General features: G+C 38.5%; 1 protein-coding gene across 1 annotated transcript in view; it reads right to left on the bottom strand.

Annotated features, from left to right (window-relative positions):
- The window catches only part of RNF44 (ring finger protein 44), a 985,912-nt gene that overhangs the window by 139,325 nt on the left and 826,096 nt on the right, over nucleotides 1–20,491 (bottom strand). The window contains exon 7 of the mRNA XM_044069361.1: nucleotides 2,806–2,905. Coding sequence (XP_043925296.1) covers nucleotides 2,806–2,905 — 100 coding nt within the window. The remainder of the gene's footprint in view (nucleotides 1–2,805; nucleotides 2,906–20,491) is intronic.

Raw genomic sequence — 20,491 nt, 5'->3', positions numbered from 1 at the left:
CGAGGTCAAGATAGGCTGTGTGAACCACCTTACCCTCGTCTACAGGTCTGGTGACTGCCTCAAAGAAGTTGATCAGGTTCAGGAGGCATGACCTGTCTTTCACAAACCTGAAATGGGTGGGATCCAGAGTTTGGAGGTTACCAATGTCTTTTGTTTATGAGTTCCACAGGTTCATAGATTAGTACTAGGCTAATTGCCCTTTTGGGCCATTTTAAGCCTAGCCAATTACCCCATGTGAGAATCAAACCCTGCACCTTGTGTCTGCAAGGTAAAAACCTTAACCATTCTTCCATCCTCCCACTCCTATTTGATATGTTCCACGGCCTTACAGACCAGGCTCGTCAGGCTAATAGGGCGACAGTTCCCGGGATCAGTGGTGGCTCCCCCTTTGTGGAGTGGGATAACTGTTGCTGTGCGCCATTCAGTGGGCACAAAGCCTGAAGTGAGGCTATGACTGAACATGGTGCTTAGGTGGGGAGCCAGTTCGTTCTGAAGTTCATGTAAAACGCAGCCTGGAATGTTGTCTGGTCCCATGGATGCTGTGTTTTTGGCTTTAGAGTGTGCAGCTTTTACCCGCATAGTTGTGATTACAGGGACTGCATTCTTCCTGTATAGATATGGGCCCTTTAGGGTGTGAGAGGGGGGTAAAGTTAGCACTGAACTTATCTGCCAGGATGTTGGCAGTATCAGTTGGTTCTGTAATTTTCGTGCAGTTGTGCTGTAACTCAGAGCAGATCTGGGTGTTGCCATTGAGATTCTTGATAGTTATAGAATGCTTTGTGGTTGTCCCTAGAATCAGTGGCAATTTTGTTTTCATAGCTAGCTTTGGAGGATCTTATAAGGGATCTCAGCTTCTTACTGAGGCTGACCAGGGAGCTCCTCCACTCATGGGATTTTACTCTCTTTTGCAACAGTTTCTTCCTTCTGTTGTAGACCTTGTTTATGGCAGGGGACCATCAGACTGGCTTCCTTTTTTTGGAGGATAGCATCTTTGTTCTGTTTGGGATAGCACAATCCATACACTCATGTAAGTGCTTACATGGTGCATTTGTGTAGGACTCAGCAGTCATAACTGTTTTGTCCATCTGCATGGGTGTCAGGAAGTTTGCCACTTCTGTCTTAAGAAGCATGAAGTTGGCTTTGGAGAAATCTTTTATCGTGGTTTCCATAATAGGGGGTGGGGGCGGGATGTGGATATCTAGGGTGATTAGCTTATGGTCGGATCTAACCAACGAGGAGTTGACTTCAGGTGTGGAACACCAGTCACTCATGTTGGTAATGACTAGGTCTAGGATATTGTTGCACCTGGTGGGAGTGTGGATAAGTTGATCCAGGACATTGGAATTTATGAATTTCAGGAAGCGTTGAGCGAAGGAGTTGGTACATGAGTAGTTTTCCCAGTTATTTATTTATTTATTTTTATTTATCATTTGTTGACCGGGAAAGTCCGACTAGGTTCCACAGTGCCTGTTTTCAGCGGAGGCCCGGGGAGAAAATTCTCCAGATGCATGTCACCAGTTAATGGTGGGGTAGTTGAAATCGCCCATTATTAGGGTGTTTGGTTGAACTCTAATATTTTCCAGTACATCAAGAAAAGAGTGGGAATCCTGGGGCATGGTGGGGGGATCTGTAGCAAGCTACAACTTGGATTGCAGTTTTGCCCAAAGTTAATTGCACTGGGATAACCTCACATGCATTATGCTGAGCAACTAGCCTGGAGGTGTGGCTATCCTTAATGAATATGGACACACCTCTGCTTTTGGTGTTCCAGTCCAGGTTAGGTGGCTGAAAATGTGGTACGAGTTGTAGCCTGGTAATGCAGGGGTGCTCTGTGGAGCCTTGAACCAGCTCTCAGTCACTGCACAGATATCAATGTTCTCCATTTTAAGGAGTGCCTCGCGGGAGTGCATTTTGAGATTTAGACTTCTAGCACTGAGTAGCATTATCCTCAGTTTTTGCTTGCCTGTTCCTGCTACGGTGGTGAATTTGTCATTTGAACCTTGCCTAAAAAAGGCACTATAGGGACTTTAAGAGCCTTAGCCAGTATCTGGAATCCCAGGGGTGACAGGTGCCGGCCATCTCTGAAAGTATCGTGCTCTGTCAACCATGTCGTCCCAGGCAGACAGATACTGGATCCCCCTAGAATGACACCAGAAGCTTAGCCAATTGATGAAGTCAATCACTTTGTCCTTGTACTGCGGTATCAATTCTGGGCGATCGCAAGATGCTACTCAGGGCGAGGGTCATACCTGCCTGGGTTACAAGAGCGGAGAGCTCTTCCATGTCTCTCTTCATGTAGTCCAGGGAGGTACGTCTCAGGTCATTCACACCAACATGGACAATGGCAGAGTCATACTTGTTGTGGAGTGACATGAGTGCATGGGTTATGTGGGGGATCCTGGCACCCGACAGGCAGCTGACAGTAACCTTCTCCTTGTTTAGCCTGGTGAGTGGGAATCAGTATGCCTGACTATAGAGTCACCTATGACTACTGTGTTGGGTATGTTGTTTTGCCTTACGGGCTGTGGTTGAGTGGCACACTGAGTCTGTGGTCTGTGTGTCATCTGGGTTGTGTTGGGAGGGGGTGGAGGTTGCTTACTTCAAATAATCAAATGTTGAACTTCTAAAATGGTACAGGCATACATTCACCTTGATACCCACAATGTACCAAAGGAAGTCAGTCCATAGCCATAGGTCAGATACCAGTGGTGAAATGAGTAGTTAGGATATCTCATTATGCAGTCAGTTCACATTACGTTTCCATTTATCCATTTTTTTGTACACATACATATTTAAAAACAGTACCTTCAGCCATTTGTCAACACATTTGGCATGGAACTCGTGGTTACAGGGCAGGACTCTCAGCAGCTGCCTTGACTCAAAGTCGCTAAAGCACACAACGCACCTGTATGAACACAATTATAATAACATATCCATGAGTTAAACATATGAATGTAGTTATACTTCTGCTTTTAAGTATTTCCATAAATCCAACAATTATTTGCCTTCTCTATAATCAACTCTACCACCTTCTATGTACCATCAACTAAATGGCAGTGATTTTTTTATTTTTAGCAGTGTCAGTTGCTTTATTATACTCTGCTTCTAAAGTGAATTTTTTTATTCAGCTGCAAAACAGAGTTTCTTCAAAAAAATTTAACAAATTGCCACGGATTCATACACCTCATCAATACTACCATCAGACATGAGGAAAATAGTAACAGAGTCTGCTCTTGACCTGATCCTCACCTCAGATTCCAGTGATATCAACCATCCAAGACACCTTTGCTATTACATTGAGTGATCACCTACCCACACATGCTAGCAGGGGTACTTTACTACAGTCCCAAAGACCATAACCTTAGCTTATCCTGCAATCTGTCCTCCTTTAACAAGGAAACCTTAAAAACTCTGCAAATGGAACTTGGCAGAAACACTGTCTAGATGATACCAGCTTTTAATGCATCATCTTTCTTAGTATCCTAAACGGCCTAGCACCAATCTGAAAGAAAAGGGTTAAGGGCAATCTTGCCCAGAGGGATAAGAGGAAATACCCATCAATTGAGGGAATGAGATAAGAGGTGGAAAAAATGGAGTTCACATAAAACTACCCTTCTTCTTTTGGCTGCTCCAGTTAGGGGTCGCCACAGCAGATCAACTGTTTCCATTTCTTCCTGTCCTCTGCATCTTGCTCTGCCACACCAACCACTTGCATGTCCTCTCACCACATCCATAAACCTTATCTTAGGCCTTCATCTTTTCCTGTTACCTGGCAGCTTCATCCTTAGCATCTTTTTCCCAATATACTATGCATCCTTCCTCAGCACATGTCCAAACCAACGTAATCTTGCCTCTCTGGCTTTGTCTCCAAACCTTCCAACCTGGGCTGACCCTCTAATATACTTATTCCTAATCCTGTCCATCCTCGTCACACCCAGTGCAAATCTTAACATCTTCAACTCTGCCACGTCAAGCTCTGTCTCCTGCCTTTTTGTCAATGCCACTGTCTCCAACCCATATAACATAGCTGGTCTCACTACCCTCTTGTAGACCTTCCCTTTCACTCTTACTGGTACTACTCTGTCACAAATCACTCTTGACACTCTTCCCCACCCACTCCATTCTGCCTGTATTCTCTTCTTCACCTCTCTTCCACACTCACCATTACTCTGAACTGTTGATCCCAAGTACTTAAACTCATCCACCTTTCGCCACCTCTACTCCCTGCATCCTCACCATTCCTCTATCCTCCCTCTCATTCACACACATATATTCTTAGTCCTGCTGACCTTCATTCCTCGTCTCTAGAGCATATCTCCACCTCTCCAGGATGATCTCCACCTGTTCTCTACTCTCACTACAGATCACAATGTCATCTGCAAACATCATATCCACGGGGACTCCTGTCTGATCTCGTCTGTCAACCTGTCCATCACCATTGCAAATAAGAAAGGGCTCAGAGCTGATCCTTGATGTAATCCCACCTCCACCTTAAATGCATCCGTCACTCCCACCACAAACCTCACCACTGTCACACTACCCTTGTACATATCCTGTTCCACTCTTACATACCTCTCTGACACTCCCGACTTCCTCATACAATACCACAACTCCTCTCTAGGCATCCTGTCATATGCTTTCTCTAAATCCACAAAAACACAATGCAAATCCTTCTGACCTTCTCTGTACTTCATCAACACTCTCAGAGCAAACATCAAATTTGTAAAGCTCTTTCCTGGCATGAAACCATACTGCTGATCACTAATTATCACCTCCCTTCTTAACCTAGCTTCCACTACTCTTTCCCATAACTTCATGCTGTGACTGATCAGTTTAATCCCTCTGTAGTTACTACACTCATAAAACTACCCAAAACTTCCAAATTTTTACACAACTGAGAAATCTTACTAAATCCTGTGTCATCATAGATGAGATTACAAACCAGAATAAATTAAGAAATCAAAATCCAAGAGATATCCCCCAATACAATGTTAAACTTTTCTGGAATAACGTTTATGTCTAGGCAGTTGTAACTGGCCAAACCCATTCCCAAATTAATCCAATAAAAGTACTGCATTCAAATTAAAATTTTATTCCCACTGTGGCTTCACTCCTAAAAGGCTCCAGTTAGTCCTCCAATTATATATACTGCTAACAACTACATTCCAACCTTTATTCTGAACACTGTCCTGATCTCCATAATAAAAAAGCATCTTCTTAAACTTAAGTCTACCATTCTTGCAATAAGCAATCTTCTAAGAGAATATATTAGGATGGCTTCCAATACACTTGATTACCCTATATGTCAGTCCTTAATAGATCAATACAGGAATCCTATATCACACCAGTCTGGAAGCAATCTTATATCATTCCCTTACACAAGGAAAGGGAATTTAGTACACCTGTGTAACTACCATCCAATAGCCATCATTTCCCCACTATCAAAATCCTAGACAAGTGCATACATACACAGCTACTTAAAGGACCACTACGGGCAAATGATGAAAAAACATATATTTTATCTTGCCATGGATTACTGCACCTCCCAAGCTCCCTGCAGCAAAATAAGTACTCATTCTTAATTTTGTGTATTTATTTTGATCCTTATAATTATTATAATCCTTATAATTTTATTATATATTTTCAATATATCTATTAACTGTTAACATTCATCGCAACTGATTATCATTACAGAATTTTTAATACAATATTAGAAATTCCTTATATGCTCAATTTTTATAATTTTTATATTTATACTATATTTATTTATCTATTAATAATTAATAATACAGTTTTTATATAAAAAATATGCTTAACAGCATTTAAATAACAATAATTTTAATTTTATTACATAACATTGTAATAACATCTGAATAATTTACAATTTAATTTGAAATTTCCATGTTTATAAATTCTATATCTTTTGTCACATATTATACATTTAGTATGGTTTTATTGATTAAAAATACACTCCTTTTGTATATGTACAATTTAGACATACATATTATGTGCAATACTGTTAGTTTTTTTTTTATATATTACGCTCTACTTCATGTCTATGTGTATTCTAAACCAGACCTTTTATTTTTTACTAGATCTGTTACTTTAAAAGACAAGAGTTTTTTTATTATTTTAATTAGAACATTGTTTAATTGATTGATTATATCATTATTCAATTAATTAAGTAGTATCTGTATTTAAGGGATGATGTTTTTTCTAAAATTTGTACTCTGATGATGCCCTAGGACGAGAGGGTGAAAGCGCTTAGTTCCATGGTGAAGTTTTCGTTGTTCTTGTGTTGGTCTTGTGGTCCTGTGGTGAAATAAAGACTTTATTTTAACATCCAATGATTCAAGGTTACTGGAATTTTTTTTGGTTACCAGTTTGTACTTCGTGGTTCGTTATCTACATTCGTTTCAGTGGCCTGTTTGATCTTGGATTGTCGTATTCGTATGGACCAACAAGATTTATAAGACGCCTTGTTGAATATTTGTGAATACAGTGAAACTGCTGAATTATTGACAATATCATCGCATTTTTTTCTACAAAATACTTTATATATATGCGAGAAGTCGTTTGGCAAGTTTCATCTAATTCAAGGTAATTGCAAATTAATTCTCTGTTTGACACACTGTGTCAGCTGTGTTTCATTCAAGAGCTACAATTCATAATTTTTGAGATACAGCGATGGTTGATTCTACTGCAATCTTAGCGTTGTTTTTTGGTATTGGTTATACAACGTGAGTGTTTGTATATTTATAGAAAAACATCATCCTATAACAATATAGCTTCTTCGGATTAATTGATTATTGACATTTAACTTTTTTTACGAACATTTATATTGTGAACCACATCCAAATATATTGAGTAAAAGTGGCAACGGTTATTTCTTGGTCTTCCATCTGGTCAATCATCTTTTAATAGCTGTGTGTGTTAATTAAAAGAACTACTACCTGTGCGTACACACAGTTTTTTTCGGTTCAGCTGACATTGTTCAAGAAGCCCGTACTCAGTTACGGACTTTACATTAGTGTCAGCTAGCTTCCTTGGCAGATTTGTTGCACAAGTGCTGTATGTTTTATGGACAACTATAAGCTGTGGCGTGTTATCTTAACGAATTATTATCTACGCGTTTACACAGTCTTTTACTGTTTGCTATCTAACTGACATTGTTCAAGGAATACCGTACTTATTTACGGAGTTTACACCAGCTTCAGCTTGCTTTTTTGGTGGACCTGTTTCATAGTGCTGTATGGACAACTCGTTTTACTTTTTTACCTTTTTACCTTTTTATGTTTTTGGTGACTTGTCAGCTGGTTGTTTTCCGTAATTACAGCTCTTAGTTACCGAAAACCAGATTTACATCAATCAGTCTCTTGGGCTTAAACATTGCTTTGAGCAGTAATCTTTATGGACAATCTACTTCATCTATTGGGATCGTGTTCAGCTGATTGTCGGCTATATCAGCATTCAGTTGCGGATTACATCAGCCTTAGGTAGTTTTTTTGGGCTGATACTCTGCTTTGAGCTGTAGTTTTTACGGCAATTAACATTCACTAGTGGGGTTGTGCTCAAGCTGATAGTCAGTGTTCTTATCTATTACACCTTCTGTCATGCAGCGGTTATTGCAGGAGCACCTTGACATCACCAACAAGCTTATTAAAGCATTACATGATCAACAGCATAATGCAGGGACTGAAGGTGATCTGTTTATCACTGAATCACAGGAACAACTTCTCACCCTGCATTCAACGCCCAATACCAGTTCACATGGGTGTGGTGCAAGACAACGTTCAAGCAGTCCTCCTAAGCATGTGGTGATGCAAGACAGAGGGTGTGTAGCTGGAGCACCTTTGAACACTGACTCCAACACTGACAACAGATGCAATAGTGGTCCAAATCAAAATCAGACATCACGACGGGGGGACACGAACAGGAACATTCCCTTGGATAGGCATTTGGACTTACATGATTTTCTTTCTGCTCCATCATTAAATAGAGATGGTCCAGCAGCAACAAGAGACTTGGGTACTTTGAATTCACGTTTTTCTGAGTTTGAAAAAACACTCAAGAATTTTAAATCCTTACAGATGGACAATGCGTTCTTAGAACGCTGTTTGGAATTAAAACAGGTCCCAAAGGGACTACGTATATTTAAATTGCCCAATGGTTTTCTGGAGGGTACACCATTTTTTACAGAATTGATACAATTGTTTGATAAAACTGGGTTGGAACTTTTGAAACTTATTATTCATAATAATACAGATAAGTTACAAGTTTTAAAGGAAAGGTTATGTGGTCTAGATAATGACATTAAGATGGATTTATTATTTGAGCATAATAAATTCAGAATGGAAAATATTTTTAAAGATATGGACAGATATATTAATAAAGGCCTGGAAATCAAAAATATTAAGATTGAGAGAGATAGCCATGATTACAGAAACAATAGAGCATATATGCACTTTAGAGAGTACAAAAACATGAAGCGTATTAGTCAGAACCATGTCAATTTTAGTGATGAAAGGGTTAGAAATCGGTTTAACTCAACTGATAATCAGGACAATAAACATCGAAGTAATGTTAACAATGGTAACAACATTAATCATAATGATGAATGCTTAGAGTCAGATTTTTTAGACCAGCCCACATTAAGAAGGTCGGAAAGAATAAGGGAGAGACAGGGCAGTTACAATCAATATATCCCAAGAAATTACAACAATCGAGGCCCGAGAATGTCCAGATGGTGACAATTAACTGTAATTAATCATAACATTGATCATGAAATTGTCGACACAGTCAATAATTCACCCTCTGAAGCTATAATCCAAGCACAACAATTGATTAATATTGAAAATATTGAAAATTCTAACACTGTGAGTTCATGTCAACATGAGGCAGTAACTCAGAATTCGTTTGACTGCCAAATTGTCACACATTTGGGTTTTAATTTATACAACTACACTAAAAAGAATTTTGACAATAAGTATTTGGACTTGTTTAGTAAAGGGTTCACCTTTGTCCCTAATTTTAAGTTAGATATTGGTAAAGTTTTAATTAATTTAAAAACATATACAAGGCTTTTAAACTTAAAAATATTTTTTCAAGACTCAAATGTTTTGTCTCAGGATTCCAACAATTTTACACTAAAACGTCATAGTACTTTTATTCCACCCCAGAATTACTTGATACAAGTTTTTGAAAAACTTTGTGAGATGCATTTTAGAAGAACATTAAATGAGAAGAATGTTTTTAAGCATAATTTAACGTCAGCTGAAAAATTTTGTTTACAGGAATTAAGTTCTGATAAATTCAGAATCATGAAACCTGATAAAGGTGGGGGGTGGTCATTATGTTAAATGTTGACTATGAGAATAGGATGCTCACACTTTTAGATGATGAGGCAACGTATGAAAAGGTTAGTAGGCACGAGGTAAATAAAGCCTACAGTAAAATTGATTGGTTAATCTATGAATACTTAATGGATGGAATGATTGATTCAATGGTTTATCAATACATTTTTGTGGAATTCCCTAAAATACCATCTATTTTTGGAATTCCCAAAATTCACAAACACACTGATAACCCACCATTTAGACCAATAGTCTCGGCAATAGGTTCAAAGACCGAAGCTTTAGTGGCTTACATTGATTTCAAATGTAAAGATATGTTAACGAGACTACCACACATTGTAAGAGATTCATGGCATTGTCTTGACTCTATAAGACAATTTATTAACAATATTGATGTTAACTTCGACTTTGTGATGGCTACTGTGGATGTAATCAATCTTTTTACTGTGATTCCACATCAGGAAGGCATTGAGTTGTTTGAAACATGCCTTAATACGCATAAACAAAACAACAGAACTGAGAATCGACTGATATCTGAGATGTTAGAATTAGTCTTGGAAAATAATTTTATTTATTTTAATGGTAGTTATTTTAGACAACAAAAAGGAGTGGCTATGGGTGCAAAATGTGCCCCTATTTATGCTAATCTAGTTCTGGCAGCATTGGGAATCCGATTATGTATTCACTAGTAGTTATTGGAGTAAGATCTTATTATATTTACTTTATTTGGACGATATTTTGATTTTTTGGAGAGGCACTGAGGCACAGTTTAATGAATTTATTATATATTTAGGACAAACAACTGATTTTTTAAAATTTACGAGTCATATTTCTAATAACACAATTAACTTTTTGGATATTACAATTACCTTGAAAGACAATATATTCGAATCCAATATTTATAGGAAGAAGACTTACTCCAATTCATTTTTACACTTTGACAGCTGTCACCCTGTCCATCAGAAAAGAAATTTGGTAAAAGGACAGATGGTGAGGTTGTCGAGGATAGTGAGTAATGATGACATGTTTAGACAGGAACTTGAAAAATTACAAAACATGTTTATAAGTAGAGCCTACCCAGTAGATTTGGTTAACAATATAGGTCAGGACATTTTGATGAATAGATTGGTTTTATATAAACCTATTTTAAGATATGGATTAAATTCAAAAGAAGTTTCTAAATCTAAGGGCATAGGACATGACACTTTGGTCATTCCATTTAACGAAAAATCAGATCAAATTGTCAAAGCGGTATATGACTCATGGAATATTGTCATAGAATCTAATAGAGAATTGGTAAACATTTTAGGAGATAAACCCAAGGTTACGTTTAGTAAAGGACAAAGTCTTAAAAGTATATTTGAAAATTGTATGAACTTTGACTTATTTTTGAAATCTAAGATGAATAAATGTGGTGCATGCCGCATATGTAGATTCATTAATAATAGACCGTACCTCTCAATTACTAACTATGAGAAGACCATTAGATGTCCAGGAGTGTGTGACTGTAATACAGTTATGGTAGTATACGTAGCCACTTGCACAGCATGCCAAGCTTTCTATGTAGGGAAAACGAACAGAAAATTAATAACAAGAATTACAGAGCATGTGAGTGATATTAGAAATCACAAGCAGACTAGTGCTTTATACACTCATAGCATTGGTTGTCTTAATTTTAAAAAATTCCTGTTTTTTGTCATCGATAGAATTGTTTACACTAAAGTACAACAAGGTGGTGACATTAAAAGCCTATTGGAAGCCAAAGAATGCCTTTGGCAACTTAGATTAAATGCAAGTAAAGATCCAGGAATTAACGATCAAATTTCTATTGCTGGTATACTAAAGCTTAAATCACAGTTCATTTAGCAATTTTTTCAGCCACCAAACTTTTTTACATCAAATTTATTCAAACTTCATCAAATTCATTAAAACTAACCATACTTATTCATATTCTATACATAATCATATATATATATATTTAATATATTTTTTAATATATTTTATAATCATTATAAGCTCTTATATAAATTGATCATCATTCATAGTGTAAGTATATGTTTCATAAATTATATTGAACAAGTTCTTATGATATTATATGTCAATTTTTATTTGGTCTTAACTGTTTTAGGGTAAATTATTTAAGTTATTAAATATTTATTAAATATTTATTAATATTTATAAAAGATTTTTTAATAAAAAATAAATATAAAATTTTATTATATATTTTCAATATATCTATTAATTAACTGTTAACATTCATCGCAACTGATCATCATTACAGAATTTTTAATACAATATTAGAAATTCCTTATATGCTCAATTTTTATAATTTTTATATTTATACTATAATTATTTATTTATCTATTAATAATTAATACAGTTTTTATATAAAAAATATGCTTAACAGCATTTAAATAACATAATAATTTTAATTTTATTATACAACATTGTAATAACATCTGAATAATTTACAATTTAATTTGAAATTTCCATGTTTATAAATTCTATATCTTTTGTCACATATTATACATTTAGTATGGTTTTATTGATTAAAAATACACTCCTTTTGTATATGTACAATTTAGACATACATATTATGTGCAATACTGTTAGTTTTATATATTACGCTCCAGTTCATGTCTATGTGTATTCTAAACCAGACCTTTTATTTTTTACTAGATCTGTTACTTTAAAAGACAAGAGTTTTTTTATTATTTTAATTAGAACATTGTTTAATTGATTGATTATATCATTATTCAATTAATTAAGTAGTATCTGTATTTAAGGGATGATGTTTTTTCTAAAATTTGTACTCTGATGATGCCCTAGGACGAGAGGGTGAAAGCGCTTAGTTCCATGGTGAAGTTTTCGTTGTTCTTGTGTTGGTCTTGTGGTCCTGTGGTGAAATAAAGACTTTATTTTAACATCCAATGATTCAAGGTTACTGGAATTTTTTTTGGTTACCAGTTTGTACTTCGTGGTTCGTTATTTATTTTGATCCTTCTCTTCTCAAATGGGGGCAGTTATCCAGTTTGCTTTGGAAAGCTAAATCTGTTCAATAATGCACTAGGACAGCACAGATTCTGAGAACAAGTAGCCCTACAATTTATTTGTTCATAGGTTCATAGACTACTACTAGGCTAGCTGCCCATGTGGGCCATTTTAAGACAGGCCAATTATCCCATGTGAGAATCAAACCCTGCACCTTGCGTTTATAAGGTAAAAACTTTAACCATTATGTCAACCCTTCATTGTAAGTGTCAAGAAATTGCTGAGACAATAAAAAAAAAAAAAATACTTTTTCCAAAGAGCAGCTTTGCAAGTTTCAGTTCCTGTCCAAGTTATTCCTCTCATCTCCTCTCCTTCAATGAGCTAGAGTCTCACATTTCCAGCTTGGCTAGATTCAACTAATTAGCGAACTTTGCATGACAATAAACAAACAAATGACAGCCTTGTGTGACACTAAAACTGTTCCCTCATATGTCTCCAATTCTGAATAGCATTTTCTGGGAATTATTTCGCACACACATTAATCCAGAGTTTAGGCCAATCCATCCATTTCTTAAAATGTGCACAGTAAAATGTTCTATTTGAATTGCATTCTGGCTGCTCATATGGTTATCTTTGCGTAGTTATTCTGTTATAGCCTGAGCAGCCAAGTGCTCCCGATTGTGCGGAACGCTCCGCATTTGTGATCAATTAAGCCCCCTGTTCTGCATTTTGCGGCTGTGGTTCCACTTTGCGATTAGTAAGTTACATCTTCAAGAAACTTTTTATGAGTGAAGGTAACAGTAAGAGGTCATACTTGGGTCTTTTTTGTAGTACATTTCATTTTTGTGGCTTGATGTACGGCTGCATCTCTGCATACATCATTCTGGAGGCTTCAGCTGTCAGTACTGAAAGTATTACCAGAGTTGAAAAAAATACTATTAACGTGTACATCATAGAAGCTTTATATACACTGGTCTATTTGTGCACTTGGTGGATCCCACTAACTGTAACAGGTGGGTCCTTGTACAGCTAGCACCATCTAGAATCTGCAGTGGTTACAAAACTTAAACACTTTACTTTCTTGAATGCAGCACTGTTCTACATCTAAGCAAAAGTGGTGGTAAGTCACGATAATGCAGTCTTGTCTGTACATGGTTTAATTCTCTTCCTGTAGCTTTACCAAAACTGTAGAGGATTCTTTATGATGATAACTATGTTGTAAGAGAACGGTAAAGATTATCTTCAGAGTTCAGACAAAATCTTGGCTGCGGTCGAATCTTAACATTCTTTATTCTTTGTTTAGTGCTAATCATACCTCTCAACTTCTTACAGCAGGAAGTCTGGACAAAGTCATAAATAAAAGTGGGACAAAAGCCGAAAAATAGGGACAGTTTTTAAATATTGCTCTTACAGACTTACAAAGTTGACAGAACAACAGGTTTTGCATTAGCATGAATTTTCTGAAGGGTATGAAGTCTGAAACTCAAATGTTTGCCATTATTTTCTAACTTCAGTCTAATGATTTGCCACTAACTTGCCAGAAAAACCACAACTTTATTAAAAACGGACCAAAAATATGAGGAACAATCTGGACATTCTGCAAAAATTTGTACAGTTGAGAGGTATAGAGGTACAGATGAGAGTAATGATGGAAGGTTGGATGACGGGGATAATGGTGAGGATGCCCCCCATTGTAGAAGGAAGTAGCAATCCACAAAAAACACAAAACTGAAAGGCCAAAAACAAATCATAAAGATGAGAGTGGACTACTGAGGATAAGGGAAAATATATATTGTTACTATTATGCAAGAAGCCCAGAATTTCCATATAGAAGACATTCAGAAAGCTTAAGAGAAAATTGGAGGAGAGAGAGAAAATAGTTGCACAAGAAAAACTGTCAAAGGCTTCAAATGCAAATTTGCATTAATAAATACAACAGATCCATGAAATAATGTTACATAGACAAAGAAACTTTGAGCTGCCTGGAAAAAGAGGAGGCAGAAGTGCAAAAATATAAAGAACAAAACCCAGAGTTTTAAGTTATAGAAAAGAAACATGGACATGGAAAGAAAAAGAGATAAGAAATGGAGTATTTGTGCAAAGAAGAAATCCAAACCAATCACTACATATATGTGTGTGTGTGTGTAGATATATATATATATATATATATATATAAATAAAGAGAGAGTACCTGAAATGATCTAAACAATATTTGATCGACAGTAAATGATCAATAACAAAATATCAAAAAGTAAAAAGATCTAAAATGAGCAATATCTAAACTGAAAAGCATTGAAAAAAAATTGAAGTTTTATTAAGAAAGGTTTTTTACTTTGTACACACTTTATACCTGACAACTGTGGATATACGAATCAGGATCAGTGGGCTATAGCAAAGGGACACTTTGGAGTTGATTTTTGAAAACAAGAAAATAACTATTCATTCAATTCAGAAACCCTGCTTATACCACACAGCTGCTGGATGTTGCAGTTTGCCTTCAGTGTATAACCTAACCTGAAGCCTCCCACCATTGCAAGATATACCTGGCTTCCTGACAGAGGAAAGTACTTCCAAGCAGGTAACCTCCACTGTTCTCTCAACTTCCTTTGCCTGTCCTACGAATTGGCCAAAAGTGTATGTATCCTAATGGGAAAGATATTCTAACCTGTTACTGTTGTATTTTAGCCCTGCACTCCATTGCCAGCAGCCTACCGCGGCCTTCACTTACCCCACTACTTTGTTCTTAATTTACTTTTTAACTTTCTCTACACTGTTCTAAGTGCTCATGTCATTTATTGCTTGTCCACTAGGTGGCAGCACATACCTATTACATATTATTCACTTTATCCTCCAGGTTAAACAAATACCGAATCCTTTCTAAAAGGTCCATTATTATCCTGCCTTTAGCCTATAATCTTGGTGACCATCTCTGTTCTTACCTAACAACTGCAGTAAACAAGTGCTAATTCTCCATACTTTCCTTACCTCTGGAGCTTACCTATCTAACCGACTGACTGTTATTCACAGTTTTGCCTTCTTCCTTTTCCTTGACTCTACCCGCTCCGTTCGCCCTGTGGTCTCACTCTGCTCCCCTACCCTACTCCCAATTCCCACCCCCTCACCCCCCAGTGCTCCTATACTTATTCTAGCCATAAGTCTCCTCCCCCTGTCTCAACCAATCCACTCATCTCCTAGGTCTTCAGTCATTCTTATTTGTTTTTTAGGCATAGAGGCCCGACCATGCAGTCTGGGCATCAGTTTTCTAGGCATGGTTCGAGGTTTAGGCCTTGAAGAAGATGGCATCGGTTTAACATGCAAGTCAGTAGGCCTGAATTCACCCTCAGAAGCCGGTGCCTGCACAGTGGCTCCAGACCCATCCAAGGTAGAGACATCTGCAGGGTTTCACGGTTGAAGTATCTCGCGGCATGCCGGACTCTGAGAAGGTCTCAGTAGAGGCCTGTGAATCTGAAGTAGCAGGTATCAGGGGCTGCGAAAGCACCTCACTGAGTACTGGTGCCTTGGCGGCCTGTCTCTGCCTTTATCTTTGCGTTTTTTCAGAATGTTGGTAGTCGGATGGCTTACCGAAGACATATCGGGATAATTAAACCGAGCACCAAAATATTTATAAGCGAAAAAATATACCAACGATGGACAGTTCGTGGTTTAAATGAGGCACAAAACCGACAGTGAGGTACATCGAGGTCAGGGCCTAGGCAAGGAATACAGTACAAATGAAAATCTTTATGAGGTATTTGCTCTCCACAAGAAATGCAGTTATTTACTTTTACTGACATCAGTTTAGAGCAAGAAAAGTTTCCCCAGCGGGGTACTTCGCTTTTAGGTGAAGACTTCGGTTCTGAAACTCAGAAAAGTACAGTTGTGTACCTACCATAAACGTAGATGTTCGAGCGTATTCACTGTTGCGTTGGTCCGGCATCGGTTGCTGTCACCTCTTCCCTGACGTCAGTGCGCCAGGGGTATAAAAGTTGCAACCGTCATTTTCTTCAGTTTTTCTTGCCCCAGATGTCAGGTGCCCCCAGATATGAAGGCTGTAAAGATGAAAATATGCCAAACAACCATGCATATATCACTAAAAACATTTTCTTCTTCTAAAAGCAAATACACCACATAGGTTGTATAGAGTTGAGAAGTACAGAATAGTCTCAGCAAAGAGGGGGATGGTGGGTGAGTAATCAGGACTGCAACAGTGAATACACTCGAACATCTACATTTATGGTAGGTACACACCTGTACTATGTTCATCGTGTTTCACTGTTGCAGTCATTATACTTGGGTAGAATCCCAAAGCTGAGGTAGGGTGGCTGGGTCTAGATTGGATTTGGTGAGGCTAACGAGCCCTGCAGAACTGCAGTGGCAAAGCCTGCTCTGGATTTGGAGTAGAGAATTAGGTGGTAGTGCTTGGTAAAAGTGTGCACTGAGCTCCAGGCTGCAGCTTCTAATATGTCTTTGGTTGGTACCCCTCGGAGGAAAGCTGCTGAAGTGGCTGCTGCTCTGGTTGAATGAGGCCTAATGCCCTTAGGCACAGATTTGCCATGTTGTGCATAACAGAAGCAGATGCAGTGTCCTATCCATTTGGAGATTGTCTGCTTTGTAATAGGTTTTCCTTGTGATCCTGCAGCGTATGCTACAAACAGTTGCTTAGTTTTTCTGAAAGCTTTTGTTTTGTCCAAGTAAAAACGTAGCTGTCTGTGTATATCCAAAGAGTGCAGAAGTCTTTCCCCTTTATTCTGGGGATTTGGGTAGAAAGTAGGCAAATGAATAGTTTGGTTTAAGGCCACATTGGAGACTTTTGGCATGAATGTTGGGTTCATCCTTAGAGAAACCCTGTCCTGTTGAAAAATGAGGAAAGGTTCCACAGCCATCAATGCCTGTAATTCTGAAACTCTTCTTGCTGAAGTTATTGCTAGGAGCAGAGCAGTTTTCCATGGCAAGAATTTTAGATCAGCTGTGCTGGCTGGTTCAAAAGGAGGCCGTGTTAGTTTTTCTGAAACAAAATTGAGGTCCCAAGTAGGCACTGGTACTCTCCTAGGGGGTCTTGTATGCTTTGCCCCTCTGAGGTACTGTCTTAGTAGAGGATGTGAAAAAATAGGAGAATCCGTATTGGAATGAGCTGAAATGGCAGAGGCATGGATTTTAATAGAAGAAAAAGATAGGCCTTTGTCCAACATCTCAGTCAGGTATTGTAACATCTGAGGCATATTAGGGGCCAGTGGGTCGAGCCCTTGTGCCTGGTTCCAAGTACAGAATCATTTCCATTTTTCCACATAAGATTTCCTAGTGCTGGGTCTCCTGGCTTCCAAAATTACATCCATAACAGCTTTAGAGAGAGGTGCAGTCTGAGTGGCGACATTATCTGCCATGCTGCCAGGTTTAAGGTTCTGAGTTGACTGTGCAGAATCTGATTGTTTTGCTGTGTCAGAAGATGAGAGATTTGAAGTAGAGGCCAAGGCGGGCCTTGGGACAAAATCTTTAGGATTAGGTACCAGTGCTGGCGTGGCCAGTCTGGTGCAATCAAGATCATTTTTGGCCTCTCTTGTCTGACTTTTAGAAGCACCTTGGTGAGAAGAGGCATCGGTGGGAAGGCATAGACGGTCAGGTTTTTCCAGTTGAAAGAAAGAGCATCCACTTTCCATGCTGAGAGTGATATGTCCTTGCGCAACATTTCTGTAATTGGCAACTGTGAGGGGAGGCAAATAGATTATGTCTGGGCGTCCCCATTCCCTTGTTATCATGTTGAACACTTGTGGATTTAGCTTCCATTCGCGAGGATCCATGAGATTTCTGCTGAGTTCGTCTGCCAGTGTATTTTTTGTTCTTGGCAGGAAATGTGCTTGCAAATGTACCTGGTAAGTCAGTGCTGTGTTCCACAAAGTCATGGCTTGTCTGCATAGGGGTTAGGAATGTGTGCCCCCTTGCTTGTTTATGTACCACATAAGTGTGGCATTGTCCGTCTTTATTAATAATTGTCCTGGATGGATTAGGTCCTTGAAGGCTGTCAGGGCATTCTGTACAGCTAGCATCTCTTTTTGATTGATGTGAAGATGCATTTGTGCCCTGAATACATTTTCCTGCCATATGTGCTCCCCAGGCGTAATCCGATGCATCCGTTGCTATTGTCTGCCTGGCTGTAGGTAAGGTGAAAGGATGTCCCTCTTTGTGGTGACAGGCCTGTGACCACCATCGAAACTCCTGTTGTAGGCAGGGAATCAAGGTTATGATTGTCTCTAGGCTGTGACAATGCTGAGCCCAAACACTTTTTAGATACCATTGTAGTTTCCTCATATGCAGTTTGGCATATGGAATTAGTAGAATGCAAGATGTCATGAAACCCAGGGCCTGCAGAATTTTTCTTGCAGGGAGCTGGGTCTTTATTGCCATCATTTGAAAGTAATGAGTCAGTTGCCTTTGTTTGTCTGGCATGAGAGAAACCATCTAGGTAGTTGTATTCAAGCTTGCACCCAGGAATTATCTCTTGAGAGGGCACTAGTTTTGATTTATTTTCGTTTACTGTGTACTCTAGGCAAATTAGTAATCTGTTTACAAACGCCAGGTGCTTTAGAAGAATGTCCTTGCTCTCTGCTTGAATAAGGCAGTCGTCCAAGTAGGGATATATTTGAATTCCTTTTTGTCTGCAAAAAGCAATTACTAGTGCCAGGCATTTTGTGAAGACCCTGGGCGCAGTAGATAAGCCAAAGGGCAGTGTAGAGAATTGATAATGCATTGAGCCTACTATAAATCTGAGGTATCTTCTGCACGATTGTCCGATTGGGACGTGCAGGTAATCCAAAGTAACTAGCCAAGCCTCTTTGCCCAGCATGGCCAAGAGTTGTTGTAGTGTTAACATTTTGAATTTTGGAACATCCAATTAAGTATTTAGGATTGACAGGTCCAGTATTGGTCTCCATGCTTTGTCCTTTCTGGGTACTAGGAAAAGTCACGAGTAAAATCCTTGGCCCTGTTCTTCTTGTGGAACATTTTGAATAGCTCCCATATCCATAAGAGCTGCAATCTGTTTTTGTGCCTCTGCCCATTGGTTTTGTGGCAGGTTTGGCATACCTTTTGGTTTTGGAAGCGTGTGGAAGTGGAACCTGTATCCTTGAGAAACTATATTCAACACCCATTGGTCTTGGGTGACCATGTGCCAATTTTTTGAGAAAAGTGCTAGCTTTTCCCCTAAGGGTGCTGTCAACTAGTAAGAGCTGGCATTTGCCTCTTTGTGGTCTGTCTGACACTGGAAAGGACCAATTTTTTGAAGGCCAGTTCCTGCTAAATCTAGGTGGCTGAACCTGTAAGAAATCTTTCACAGTTTGCATTGACTTTGCTTTATCCTCCATTTTCTTTAAAACCTCTTCTGCCTTAACACCAAACAAAGTATCATGCTGTAGTGGAGCATCCAATAATTTCATGGTCAGGTAAACTTTGTTCTTTCAACCAAGCTTGTCTTCAAATAACTGAGCCTGTAACTGCGGCTCTACAAGAAGCCTCTAATGAATCAAAACCACACTGCAGAGTATGCTTTCCCACTTGTTCAACTGCATGCAATAAATCCTGCATTTCTTTACTGTCAGGACCTTCTACATTTGTAATCATTTTTTGCTTTAACAATGACATGAGATATCGCTGATATTTAAGCAAGTGAAACTACAGTTTAAAGCTCTTACAGCTAAAGTAGCAGAAATGTAAACTTTTTTTCCCCCCATCTGTCTAGAGCTCTGGAATCCCTATCTGAGGGGACAGGATTTTTGGCAGTGGAAGCTTTAACCCCTTTTGGACCCTGAGAAATAGTTTCTGGGTCCGCAGCAGGGTTTTTGTAAAGAAATTTATGAGAGTCAGGGACCCTGTAGTACCGGTCTGGCTTTACTGGTGCAGGGGGTAAAGAATCTGGAGACAGACTTGATTCAGAGAAAACATCATCAACAATATCAAGCACAGGGGGGATTAGCCAAGGGCCTGTGCTGAGGCAATAGAAGGAAATCTCTGAGCCTTTTCTTGGATTCTGAGTAATTCTGGCTCTCCCAATGGAAATGCTCCCTCATGGTGTGCAGGGTTTCCCCAAAAGAGTAATCCTCAGGCAGTGAGGCTGAAGGTATAGACTCTTCAGCATCAGAGTCCTCATAGGGAGGGAG

Source organism: Protopterus annectens, chromosome 4.part0 (assembly GCF_019279795.1).
Source record: "Protopterus annectens isolate FY-2018-M chromosome 4.part0, PAN1.0, whole genome shotgun sequence".
NCBI classification, from domain to species: domain Eukaryota; kingdom Metazoa; phylum Chordata; order Ceratodontiformes; family Protopteridae; genus Protopterus; species Protopterus annectens.
The sequence above is the reverse complement of the archived record's forward strand: the minus strand, read 5'-3'. Positions and strand labels throughout refer to the sequence as shown.